Raw genomic sequence first — 14,910 nt, forward strand, 5'->3', positions numbered from 1 at the left:
ACTGTTGACATATTCCAACAACACAAAGAACACTACTTGGAACCTTTGAAAATACTTACAGTAACACTATATATTTGACACAACCCTATATTTTCTACAGTAATTTTTTTTGATAATATCTTTATTAGCTATGTTTAGAAAAATTTTATTCAATCTTATTCAGTCGTATTCCTCATTTGTAAAACTATAATAAATTAAGCTATAGTATACACTAAAGGTATACACTTTATATAAATTGGTATGGTTTGGTCACCTTCAATCTTCTGATTTCATGCGCGTTGTCCAGTAGTTATATTGCTTCCACATTATTATGATTTAGTAATTTTCTTTCGCATTTTAAGACGATATATAGGAACTTTGCAAATCCATTTGATTTCCAGGTCATCGTGCAGTGCTTCGTTGTTATGTAGCGATAGGTATTGGTAATTAATCGAAGAGTTTTGTTTTGACACCGTTGGGTAACTAGTTGATTTGAACTTTTAGTGCAACCCCATGTTTGCATTCCATAGGTCTAAACTGACTTTATGATTGTCAAAAAAATCAATCTCTTTGATTTTATATGAAGTTGAGAGTGTCTTACGACTAACCAGTATAATTGTATTTTGGTTTTAATGTGTTTTGATTTTTGTCTAACATGGTGTTTCCAATTTAATCTAACGTCAAGATGGATGCCGAGATATTTAGCTGATACTGCTTGAGGAATCAGACATCCATTGAATGAAATAATAATTTTGCGCGATGCAAAATTAGCATGAAAAGATTTGGAGCCATTGAGTTTAATTATCCAATCTACCTTCCATTTGTAGATTTTGTTGACTGCTAATTGTATTTTTTGTGTCGTCAGTGAAGGTTATAAGTAGAATTTTTTCGCTTTTGGGATTTCAGCAGTGTAGAGCCGATAAGTGAGTACACCTAAGACGCTACCTTGTGGAACTTCAGCCGAAATAGTTTTAAATGTCGAGAAGGCCATTTCGTGCGAGACTCCTAAATTTTCTTCCGAAAAGATATGACTCCAGCAGTTTATAATAGTTAGGCGGTAACAATATGCTCATCTTTTAGATTAATCCCAAATACTAAAGGCGATCTAAAGCTCGTGAGACATCCAGAAATATTTTTATTTCCTCAAATGCCTTTTCAATAGCCGCAGTTACTCTGTGCACTTGATCGATTGTTCAGTGGTGATTTTGAAAATCAAACTGGAAATCTGGTATTATTACCAAATTTTTGAAGAATTTTATCTTGTTGCTTCTTTTTAAAAAAATATTTTTAGCACTTTTTGCGATTGTGCAAGGCGTCATCTCCGACTTCTTCCTCTTTTTATTCTTCTTGTTTTTTACCTCGGTCCAATCAGAATATTCCCCTACCTCTAATACTAGTTCCTCTTTATCAGTATAGTATTCTTCTTCCTAATTAGTATGCTTTCTTGGCGTTTCTTGAGTGTGATCCTGCAGTTGCAAACGGATAGCAGCCATATCCTTAGTTAATTGCAAGTATTGGTGTTCAGACGCTCGTTATTAGTCCTTAATTCTTCGTTTTTGTTCATTAATATATTTAAATCCATTATGTTGTATTAAATATTCTTTCACTAATTTTTTACTTTTTTCACTTTTTGGAAATGTGGAACGTCTTTTGTTTGGAAGCACGTATTTACTTCAGTTTGTGTTGGCCGTTTCACCGTACGTCGTATCTGGGAATTCTTTGAAACCGTTAACCGAGGTTGGCCGTACTAAAATACAGATTTATTTTTATTTGATTTTTACATAGATATAATGGTCTGGATCGAACTATCTACAGTAATATACGACTGCATATAAAAACAAATTAAAGGCTATTAGTTTAAGTGTATAAATTGACCCCCCCCAATTTTCTAAATCATGGAAAAATTTTATTGATTTCAAAAATTACAGGTATATATTACATAATTCGTTAATTTATATTATTCGGCTGAATTTATGGCAAAATGATGTTTTATAACTTAAGTAAACTACTCACAAATATTCTACTGGCTTTTTATTCAATTATTATGACATATATTTCATTTTATCATACATACCGGAATCTCCTTGAATGCTTCAGGATCGAGTTCGTCAAACTTATTACCGCTAATTCTCAACACATGCAACTTCACCAACTTGAGAAAAGTTCTCGGTACTAATTCTTGAAGAGCGTTACGCTGCAGATTTAACGTTCTCAATTCAGTCAGATGTTTGAACACTCCACTAGGCAGAGCCGCTATTCGGTTGTCGTCTAGATTCAGCTCAATCAAGTTGACAAGTCCGCGAAAGTTGTGATCGAATACCGAGCTGATGTTGTTGACGCTGAGATTGAGGATTTTTAGAGATGGAATGCCCCAGAAGGCATGCATGCTGATCTGGTTGATGTTCGAATTGCTGATGTGGAGTTCTTCGAGATGTTTAAAATGCTAAAGGAAATAGAAAACATATTATAATATTTTATAATAATATGTCACAGTACATTTTTATAATAGTTGAGTAACCAGATATTACTGTGTTACTAAAACGGACTGTGAATTAATTTTAAAGTTATTTTTAATGTATAGAACTTTATTATGGAAAAGTCTCAACAACATATTAGACTTCGGGACGGGGTCTTCTATAGTAATTGTCCTAATTAATTTTTGCTCGTAAATCTTAAAGCCCTCTCAATGTGTTCTTTTATAATAACATTGAATAGTGGCTGAAATCTCTCCTTTATAAACTGACTGAAAAAAATCTCACACATCGTTGATTTGATTTTATTTTATTAAAATTAAAGAGGATATACTTGAAAAATATTTTGAAACCTTCAATGATATATTTATTTATAATACATGTTGATTAGAAATCAGTAAAATATTTTCTTTTTCCCAGTGAGGTTCTTCTTTGTATATTGTCTGGACTGTCCAACAGCCTGATATCAGCAAGACACTCTATTTTCCTTGGTATCTTATCTCCTTAATATCGTGGTGAAGGCATTCACCTTATTCTTGCCTTAAATATCCACATTTTGTGAAAAGTAGTTGAGGTGGGGATAAACAATATTAAGTCTCATTAGGCAACTTAAAGCTTGAGATGCTTTTTGCATTGCCTAAGCCAATTATTTATAGCAAGGATCTTTATGATTGCCTAAATATTTATATATGGCCCCTGTTTTTATTATGAAAGCTCATGAAAAACACTTTGCTTTATCTTAAGCAGTCTCCATCTATGGGAATTAATTTTAGAAATTACATCATTAACCCCAACACTATGTGCAAATGTGGTAAAAGGACTTTGTGTGGAACTACTACTATTTCTTGGAGGACGTTCTTTTTAACAATATTAACCTCCTTATTATTTCCTTGGCCTCTGCTATCCTAGGCTCGTGCTAGGAATTTAGGTAAGCCCAGCTTGTTATCTAAGCAATATGGACTTATTTTTCAAATCGCGCCAGACCAGCCAATCAAGATTTTCATATTTTAATTAGAAAAAAACCAGTGGAAAGTTCTTGTAGGTTTTTGAGGTGGACGGAATAACCAATAGGAATTGAAGAATATAAACCGTCGTGTGTTTTACATTACCAACCCGTACCTTTTCTTAAATTGTTCTTACGATACGATACAACTACAATTCCATAATTCGATAACTATAATTAAGGGTTCGAATCCCGCCGGAGCATAGTTGTAGTTGATTTTTGTGATACCTAGGAAAGATTGTAAAATTCGACAAGAAAAACCGTTCCCAGTCGTGCCTAGTAGACAGACTTTGTTATACCGGAAATCTTGTAGGATTATCTCTAGAGCGGTTACCCGTGACAGAATACATACATAAAATAAGACTATATTCTGACATTTTTGTTTCGACAATGGCGCTTTTATAATTATATCGTCACTTTTGAGACGTCGATAACTGAAGAATTATCAGTCCACAGCAGTAATTTAGGCTCATATATTTACCATCTAATGCTTTGTTATTAATATCGCAAATATTCGGCACCAAATTTGGACATAACTTAGTCGGCAGTCATAAAAATTCCTGATCCATGGCTTCTTTTTGTTAATGCTCATTGCTTTTTCCATTCAAAAGATCGATTTCACCGCAGAAGTATGAGTGAATTTTATTAACCTTTCATTTAACAGACATGTCCAACAAATTGTTAAAAACCCAAGCTTTAATTGCTTATTTTGGCACAGTACTCTTCAATGTTCTTCAACATATATAATTTTGCTTATCTGAAACGCATCTAAAAAACCTCAAGCTTGAATATATCAGATTTCACAGTGTTCAACTTATGGAGTCATACAGATATTGTTATGATGTCATCTTGTTACTCTGGATGGTTATTGATAACATATATGTTACCCAATTCCTGCTACATACTTGCCATAAATGCCAGAGAACCTGATGAAAATTAAACAGAATAAAAACTGAAAGCAAATGACATGATTATTATCACCTAATCCATTTGCTTGCTGGACTGAACATGAGTAATATAACCACTTGCTTGGTAATTATATTTTATTTCTTAATATTGAAAGGCTACCTTAATTCTGAAGAACTAGGTTAACAGCACTTAGGCTTGGGTTCTGATTCAGGATCAAGCATATAAATATTTTGGTGATCTAAATCAATCTTTACAATCGCATATGAATGTGTTTATAGGTCATTATATTAAATTTTATTTCTTGTGAGTGACAACACATTAAAATTCTTAGTTTTGGTGTTTATTAATAGATGGAGCTCTGCAAATTTATAGAAGAACTTAGGACGGTCGACGAAAAAAGACTCCTGGCTATCAGGAAAACAGTTAAAATAAAAAATAATGATTACTAAAAAAAGAAACGTAGACGCGATAAGCTTTTATAGCTTTTGCCCATAAAAATGGTTATAAGTTGAGTAGAGATATGTATAGAAAATTCTTTAAAATTAATTCGCAATCCTAGGTAGTATATAATTTTTATTTGATTTTGACAAGACGATGTAATTTTTGTAAAGTTCCAGTACTAAAAGTATTTATTACTAATGCTAGTTGTTTGTAAGCGCAGGAATATATTTTAGATAGTGTTAAAATTTTTACTTACCTGAAAGATGGTTGTGACAGTAAGCCAGTTTTTTCGATCTTCGGGTGCCGATATTTCCAAAACTTCAGCTCTTGGGTCCATTTGACCGGTAGGAATCGGGTCGGTCATACCTCCCGCTAGGCACGTAATCCGTCTCTTTCCTTTATCCGATGGTTTACATGTGCAGGATGCAGGACATAGAGGACTGGTGCCGCCTGCCACGCCGCTACAGGCCAACCAGATGAGCACGAGGCTGGGCAAGTGTAGACGCCGGCAGGATAACAGCATCCTGAAAAAAAATGCGAATCTTACTAAATATGGAACATGTTTATAATTTATTAATAGTTTTGATTATTTTATGGCATTAATACGTAAACGGTGTGAATTAATGTTCACAGATTGCTTGGCCAATATTATTGAATATAAAAAATAGACATGTAAGGATTTTTTCTTGCAAATATTGTCTGCAGTTTCTTACGACCTTCTATTATGTCTCAACATTGTGGTGATAAACTCACCGATAAATTCACGCACATCCTCTAGCTCTTTCCTTATTCTATGTTATTAACGATATATTAAATATACCGGGGTATCTAATTATATTATATTTTAGTTTTGTTACTCACTGACTACAAAAAATAGAAATATAATGCAGCAAAACGATTTAATTACTTTCTCGTCAGAAGATTATGTATAGACTTAGATATTAGTGACCACCAAAATTATAAACTTAACTAAACACATAGAACTACATGTAATATATTTATTCAAGCTTCACAAGGCAGTATAATGAGTCCAATATTAATATCTCCTGGATATTGTTGACGTACGGATCACAAAAGTTAGTACTATAATATACGAAAAGTAAACTGCAGTCTTAAAATTTCACAAAGATCTAATAACAATGTTATTATCAGTGATTAACACCAGTTAATATTAATGGTTAATAAGCAAACTAGAAGTAACAAATAGATTGAAAAGTCCCCGGACTGACACATAGATGGCGCTACTAGAATTATGTTTTTTAATCAGTGTTCACCCTCAAAAGACGCGTGTATAAGTTTGACAGCTGTCGGATCAATAATTTGTGAATCATAGCATTTTGAGAGAAGCAACTTTTGTTATTGTGAAAAAAATGGATAAAAAGGAATTTCGCGTGTTGATAAAATATTGCTTTTTGGAGGGAAACAATTCAGTTGAAGCAAAAACTTGGCTTGATGCCGAGTTTCCGGACTCTTTCCCAGGAAAATGAACCATCAAGTATTGGTATGCTAAGTTTAGACGTGGTGAAATGAGCACCAAAAACGGTGAATGTAGTAGACGCCCAAAAGAGGTTGTTAGCGATGAAAACATTAAAAAATCCAAAAAATAATTTTGAATGACCGTAAATTGAAATTGAATAAAATAGCAGACACTACCGATATCGACTGAACGTATACATCATATCATTCACGAATATTTGGGTATGAGAAAGCTCTGTGCAAAGTGGGTGCCGCGCCAGTTCACTTTTGACCAAAAACAACGACGAGTTGATGATTCGGAGCAGTGTTTGAAGATGGTCAAACGTAACAAACCCGAGTTTTTTCCCCGACAGATGACAATTGATGAAACAGGGCTCCATTATTTCACTCCGAAGTTCAATCAACAATCATCCGAATGGACTGCACACGATGAAACCGCTCCAAATCGCGTGAAAACGCAACCGTCGGCTGGTAAGGTCTGATAGCGTCTGTATTTTAGGATGCGCATGAAACACCTTAAAAAAGGAAGGACCATCAACAGCGACTATTACAAAGCGTTATTGGATCGTTAGAAGGACGAAATTGCAAGAAAACGGCCGCATTTGAAGAAAATAAAGTGCTACTTTACCAAGCCAATGTCACAAGTCAGTAAAAACGATGGCAAAAACCCATGAATTAGGCTTCGACTTGCTTCCTCATCCACCATATTCTTCAGATCTAGACCTCAGGGACTATTTCCCGTTCTCAGATCTCAAAAAATGCTCGCTGGGAAGATTATTGCCGAATGAAGATGTGATTGCCGAAATTGAGAACTATTTAGGAGATTACCATCTCTAAAACTGAGGACAAATCGTATTACAAAAATGGTATCGAAAAGTTGGAAGGTTGCTATAATCAATGCATAACCCTTGAAGGCAATTAGATTGAATTAAAAAAAATAATTTTGCCAAAAAATGTGTTTTACTATGGTAGACCGGGGACTTTTCACTTGACCTGTCATTGACTTTCCGGACGCAAAAACCTATACGGGATGCAATGAGCAACAATGCCCATTTAGTCCTAGGAAATACGACTATGAGGTGCTCTTAGTTAAACTAATATAGCAATCATTCAGTGGTCGGGGTCCCAAAACAAAATTTTGCGTGCGATAGTTAATGTTCGTATATAAAAATTTTATATAGCGCGATATTTATTTAAAACTCATACCGAGTATAACAAAATGCAGTGAAATAATTCGCAACAGTATGAGAGCACCTTAATGTGCTTGCCAATCAGCAAATGTTTACTACCATCTGGACTGATTAATATATTGCACACACATGTTGAACTTAAAGTATAATTTAAAATAAGATATTTTATACGGGAAATCAGTTACTGTAACGATTATATATATGCCGCTATATATTTTCGCTAAGACTAATAATACATCCTATTGGAGACAATAGTGACGAAACGATATAAAACTGCAATACGTATATAATAATTTAAATAAGCAGATCCATACAAGGAGAGTAAAAGTAAACTAGATTAAATTAGTATATGTTGAGTCACCTACAATCAAACTATCTATATAACAATAAATATGATTAGTGCTAGTATCCCATACAGTAACAAAGCTACCATAAGAACCTTGAGATCCATCAGGATGCAAAACAAAAAGGAGCATATTAAAAAAAAAGAATGGAACTCAAATTAAAGTATAGAAAATGTATTGACTATTTGGAAGAAAATATAAATTATCCCTACATAACAAGTTACTACTACACAAACAAGTACTAAAATCCACATGGAAACTGAGTCCCATGAGAATGTTCTGCAAGGAGTAATATCAACTGAGAACTATCGTGGATTCACCCTGATACTATAAGAAAAATCACTTTAACCGAGAAACCATCTGCCAAAGAAAAATCAAGATATTCCCAACGACAACATATATATAACGATTTCATATTGGCAGCCGAAGTGCTGCAACTCTTGGACAACACTGAACTAGGGCGCCGACTCAAGAAAACCAAACTATATGATCTTGTGTAATGGTGTAGTGAGCTGGCTTGACTGGTGCAGTAGTAATAGCGAAAGGACGGTCCACATGTTGTTGCGATAGTCACGCGTTCGACTCCTGCTGGGGCATGGTCGTAAATTTATGTTTATGTTTGTTTAACATTTGTGATTATCCTTAGGCAAGAGTACAAAATTCCACAAGGTAAATGATCCCAGCAAGCCCTACGCCAGCAACCAGGCTAAGTAAGTTCGGATGTCCTCTGAGATGATTTCTAAGTTGCCATTCAATCGTTGTTCACTCGTTAATCCGTAGGATTAATGCTGAGGAACGTGGTGCGGAGCCCACGTTAAACTGTAAGTCCAGTCCAGATAAACCATCGTTGGTCAAAGGGAGACTTTAAGATATAAAAAATGGGGTAGTTAATAGTACTAAATCGTAAAAAATTCAAAATCTTATTAACTTTTATATAGAAACGAAGAAAGAGATATTGGGTCTTCCCAAATAATAGCCTAGTCCTTGGTAAGTATAGGTACAAATTATAAGTTAGTCGGCAAAGACTAGTAATAATATTGCAATATATTTAAAAAAACATGTATATATTAATTATCATCAGAAATACTTATTAACAATTGGTCATATTGGTGAACCACTAAGGGTAAAAAAATATTTAATATAGAACCGTTTCAACAATAATTTAATAGAAATAAAGATTTAGTTTACTGTTTTTATAGTATATTTCCTCAGTAGCCTTAACACCACCAAGTGATGTACAAAATAGTTCTCTTTTGGATATTGATAGCCGGCATGATGGCGCATTGGTAAAGGCGACAGGACGGTCCTCCTACTTTTGCGATAGCCGGGGGTTCCAATCCTGCTGGAGCATGGTCATAAACTTGTGTTTGTGATTGTTTAATATTTGTGATTGTTCTAGGCAAGAGTATAAAATCCGACAAGGAAAATGATCGCAGTCACACCAGTAGCCAAGATGGGTAAGACCGGATATCTTCTGGGATGATTTATAAGTTGGTCATCAGGTCACCGCCAGTCGGTAGGCCTAATACCGAGGACCGTGGTTCAGATTCAACGTTAAGCTGTAGGTGAGTCATTAAAAAATCCAAAAAGTAAACGTGACTAAAATCAATAGAACTTTACTTTGGATATCGATAAGAAAAACTAAAATCTAGCATTATACTGATATATTCTTAAAAGCTATTAAAAACTGTTCTAAAACTATTTTTATATAAAATATATATTGGATTCAATAATCATAATAAAACAGTAAATCAGGAGATTAATGATGTGGAACTGTATATACTGTATATAGATAGAAAATCCCCAATATTGATAATGTATTAGCGAGAGGGCTTAGAGCAACGATAACAATCTCATCCGTACATTGCCTAATTGTATGTAGATTAATGCATGTAAACTTCTGAGATATTATAAACACGCCTCTAGTATGCAATATACTCACAGAGCTATATACAAGTTTTCTGTAGTAAATAGTAACAAAATAGTTACACAGAATTAACAGTTTCACATATTATTTCTATGTTATAATTCATTCAACAACTACAAAATCATTTCTTATCAATAATACTGTGGTGTTTTCCTCTTCTCACATGATTGGCTTTTAAATTGTGTTATATTACTCTGAAGAATGTTTCATGATTTTTTCTTAATTCTGTTTATTTTTTTGCGTTTTTTTATATATAGTAAATACGTGCTTCTTGGCGAATTTTTAATTATTGTTCTTCATTTCTAATGGAATTTGCTTTGATTTTAGCTTTCCTAGTCTTTTCTGGTAGGTTATTGATCTGTAGCCATATTCATAGTTTATTACAAATCTTAGTACTCTTGTACGATTTCCACTTATTTAATTGTAAGACTAATTTGTGACTAACATTTTTCCGTTTGATACTATATTTTCTATTTGCATACGTGTTGAATCAGATGACCAGAAAGCCTACCCTATATATAAATCAAACAAACAGAAAAAGACACAATAGAGAGAGCACTACATCATAAATGTTACAGAAACAAATAAAAAGAACACAGAGACCACGCTTGAAAGAAACAATAAGAAAAAACCATACCAATCAATAGGATTTTTTTTGCATGCCATAAATAAAAGATGTGAGAGGCAGATCATCAGAATTCTTGGAAAACATAATTCAGACAACATTCAACACGTCAAATTTATCAAAACAAAAAGATTACCGCAGTTTTATTAACACAAAAACCAAGATCGTTTTAGAGGGCTACATAAAATACAAAATTCCGCCCCAAGAGTGTGAAAATGTCTTCATAGGATACAATGAACAGAAGAATTATGGTACAAAGACAAGCACATCGGAATGCAGTTAATAAAAACGAAAAAAAACTTCGTTTCCCGCACAAAATTTAAGAATCACATTCACAAAAAGAACTGCTAATATAATCTAAAAATCAAAAGAAATTAAACGCAAAGCATTAGAGATATATGTTATACAATGCCTACTAAAATCTTATAAAACAATGTGCAGTCAACCAAGCCAAACGACGAACATAAACACTAGAAGTCAATCGGCAAACTTCCCGCAAATTTTGTCCTGTTGATATCCTCTTCGAATATTTCTCTAAATTTAAACTTGCATCAGTTACAACTGGCTAGTGTCATAAAACGCATACGTTTCGTTTTAATACTTTCGACTCGTAAATAACAGATCAATTAATATATTTTTTAGTTAGCCCTAACCCTCTAAAGATGCGTTTATAACCAATATATGTTTATTACATATATTGGTTTTATGTCATTGGCTTGACGAGGTTTATAGACATTAGGGATTCATACCGGCCCGCATCTACTTCTAAAAGTAATTACTCTAAAAAAGTTGAACAGTAACAAAAATAAGAAAATGAAAATATAGGCAAACGAAAAATGTGTCCTATTTACATAGGGCAAATGTGTTTAACCAAATATAATTCTAAAATATTTTTAAAAACCCTTTGAGTCAGGCACATAGAAAGTTTTTGCAATGAACGCAGTAAAATATCTTCACAAATACCATAAGATTGCATAAATAAAGTCGTGGTATAATATACTTTTGTTTTTGTTACAGTAACCTCAGATTCCTGAAAATTCCATTACTTCGCTTTAATTAGTTAGTTAGTGAGGTTCTTATATTAATCATTTTCATTTCATCTATACGAAGAATTTTTAAAGATGGAATATAATTATGAAATATATAAATCTATAATCTATATACTAATAGGCTTAGCAAAAATTTTGCCTCCCATTTTGGTGAAAATGTGAGCAGGGAGAGGCTTGAAATTTGGCACAGTTAAAGCCTATATGGAGGAAAAATTTTTAGGCCTAAACTTTTTGACTAATATGCAACACAAATATGTAAATTATGATAAAATTAAGTTGGTGAATATCAGCCACCCAGGAATATATATCAGATCGTTGTCCTCAGAAGGTATCTAGATTTTTCAGATTCGTAATAAAATCACTAGTTAATTAATTTTGAACAAAAACTGAGAACACAGAACAACTGAGAGAACTTATACTCATTTAAGAATTGAGAGTAATCGATATGGTTCTAGAAATATTTTTCGTTTTTTTCTTATCATTTTTCTGTTAGTTTCATTGGTGTCTATTACCTTCAGGTTTCATTAATAAATCCATTTCGCAACAGAGCATTACGCGAAAATTAGAAGCAATAAATAAATTAATTTGTACATCACGACTTAAAATGATTAAGAAAATATCCGAAATAAATACATTTTCTTACAGAAAGAGATCTGAGAAGTCGTTGAAAAAATATAATATCGAAAATGAAAATTACCTTGAAGGTGAAATACTATAATTTTAAGTCATTATAGGTAAATTTCTCTTTCATCAAATGAGCCCTGACATAATTGTTTTGAATGTAAATTTTTATGGATAAATTCATAGAGTGGAATATGAATATTAAAAAAAGTAAATAATCGCATAATTGACATTGATGTTTGACAGTAATTTAGTAAGTGCTTTAATATTGTTATACTTTTCAAGTTGTTTATACAATAACATGCGGTTTTTATCGATAGTTATTTTACTTGATAAACCTACTTTTACTTTATAACTTTCTTAAGTGTAACTATTGTTTCAATTATTATTCAATTTATATAATGTCAATAAAGAAATCATTACAATTTCAAAAATAATCTTAATTATAGAACATCATAATTTTTTATACTATAGTGTTTTGAACTTATTGATATTTTGTTATGATAGTTGTAGGGATTTTAAATAAAAGAAACCTTATAATTTCAATAATTGAAGTTATTTTGTAAAAATATTGAATACTCCTTAGTTGCAAAAAATAATTAAAACAATATTAAAGTGAATCAGCGTTTGAAATCGACAACATACTATTTATATTATTGGTATTATTATTTTAGTGGATTCTTGATAACAGCAGTTATAATTAACGATAGTAATAACATAACTAACCTAATATAATTTGGTCGAATTTCGATAACTAGGCGCTCACTAGCACATAAAAAATGATTTTTTTAAAATTAGCTACTCAAGTATTGCAGAAAAAGAATTTCATTTTTGCATTTCAATGCATCGGGCCCGGTTTTATAGATTCTTTGACTGCACTTGACGGAAGGTTAATTTAACTGAGTACCTATATGGGACGCCGAAAAAGTTATATAACAGAAAAAACTTTAAATTCCTTGCTAAAAAACACTATCTCTGCAACTAAAATCCGCGCTTATATCTCTAAACATTTAATTAACCAAAATGAAGGTCGTCCAGTCTTTGTCCCCAATTCCAGTTTATCAACAAAATTGGCATCATCAACAAAAAGTTGTCATTAAATCAGGAAAAGAAGAAAAATAGGCTGCCGCCGAATAAGTTCCGCATATCAAATTATTCGTCTCGCCCATTCCTATTCTCCGGAGAGTCGCTGGCTCGGAGTTTTAGATCCAGGCGGTCGTCGTCCTATTTTGCAAACAAATTCCGTTCCGTGACTGTCCGGAAAGAGGTCCCGCGTCCGTCTCCGCAACCGCCCACGCCAGTCTGTAACTTATCTCTCGTCGGAAAATTAAGTCTACACGCCGAATTTCCCTGTAAATCAGCGACACGGTCCAGGTCTAGTATTTGATTCGTTTAATATATAAAACGAACTTGGCTGCGGATGACGTTTATGTTCGTACAATTTTCTCACGACAACTCCGTATTAAACTGTAATAATAAACCTACGTACCACTGAAATTGTATATAGAAGCAGCTGCAACGGATGTACCGGGTAATCTCCGTGAATGGTGGGTATTTTAACAATATGAACTGAGAAATTGTTCACTGCTTGGTTTTATTATTGTCCAAATCTTTATCGATTGTTAGATATAATTTTATACTGTCGTAAACGTACTCCTTCCAATAAAACAGCCAATTCACGTCATCAACATCGTCCAACGAAATTACTAAGTTCTTTGGTATATTATGATTATAGGTCTGTATGCATTCCATCACTCGATATGCTATTTGTGTGATTTTATGAAGGTCGTCAATCCTCAAGTGTTTGGTAATACATCCGATATTCACATTTCGATGCAGCAACTTCCAATCGCCAGCTACATGATCATAAAAGATTTCTCTTTCTACTTTTAATGTTTGCCTAATACCTATTTTTAATTGTTTGCTTTTTTCAAAGTCGATTACTTTAGTTTATTTTCCATCATCTATTATCTGTAGTCATTCATGAAACAGTTATGGCTCTGTTTTATATCGGGTCGGTAGACATACGTGTACTTTGTTGGCACACTCAAAAATTGCTTAAGATATTTGCTCTTCTGGTGTATTAATATCTCTATCGTTTAGATATTTTGGTGCCTATAATTCTTGGTCGTTTCAATTTGAGACTCCTAATATTTTGGATTCGCCAAATAGCTCTATTCGGGATTGATAATATGCGACTTTCTACACTTTATCCGTTGGAGTCATTTTGCACAAAGGAAATCACCGATATTTCATTAAAACAGGGAAACTGAAAATCAAAAATATAAAAAAAACAGAATTTAATCATAACATAATCCAACACTACCGAATCAATGCCATGTTAGCTGGTGCTTTGGAGGGTGCTGAAATACGTTGTTACCCGCCACAAAGTGGTATTTAATGTGGCAGATGGCAGTACGCCATTGACATTTATTTCTAAATAGTTAAACTTTCCTGAAACTTCCTTCCAACCAGCTCTAGCTAAACTTTTATATACATTGAAATTTCCAACCCTAACATATGCATCAGTCTCTAAAATAGAACTTAATATTTGTTGAAGTTGTCTATAGGAATCTGAGTTTGTTTCAGAAGGTAGGAACACGGATACAATAAATGTTCTCATCGTGCCGTACTTCATGGGAGTCGCTACGTGATCTGATTTAAGTACATGACTTTTGAAGCCTTCCTTTGGTCAACCATGAAACTAATGCCCGCTAATCCATCACTAATCCATGGCTACCACCATCATCGGTCGTCGGAAGGTTAATGAACACTACCCAAGATTCAGTCAGGCGCGGTTCGATGATATATCTTAAGAATACCAAGTTAGAATATAACTGGTTAATTACGGTCTCTAATTTTAAGCAATTTTAAT

The 14,910-nt window shown here is 33.3% G+C and overlaps 1 protein-coding gene across 1 annotated transcript in view; it reads right to left on the reverse strand.

Annotated features, from left to right (window-relative positions):
• LOC143203159 (uncharacterized) overlaps nt 1-6,659 on the reverse strand; it is a 57,833-nt gene extending 51,174 nt beyond the window's left edge. Inside the window, exons 1-4 of the mRNA XM_076415295.1 lie at nt 6,613-6,659; nt 5,517-5,594; nt 5,060-5,327; nt 2,054-2,422 (exon numbers count right to left, since the gene is read on the reverse strand). Of these exons, the coding sequence (XP_076271410.1) occupies nt 2,054-2,422; nt 5,060-5,327; nt 5,517-5,594; nt 6,613-6,659 (762 nt within the window). The remainder of the gene's footprint in view (nt 1-2,053; nt 2,423-5,059; nt 5,328-5,516; nt 5,595-6,612) is intronic.
• Nucleotides 6,660-14,910: the final 8,251 nt, after the last annotated feature.

Source organism: Rhynchophorus ferrugineus, unplaced genomic scaffold (assembly GCF_030347505.1).
Source record: "Rhynchophorus ferrugineus isolate W39M unplaced genomic scaffold, kcgeb_rfMv2 rfM9, whole genome shotgun sequence".
In the NCBI taxonomy this organism is placed as follows: domain Eukaryota; kingdom Metazoa; phylum Arthropoda; class Insecta; order Coleoptera; family Curculionidae; genus Rhynchophorus; species Rhynchophorus ferrugineus.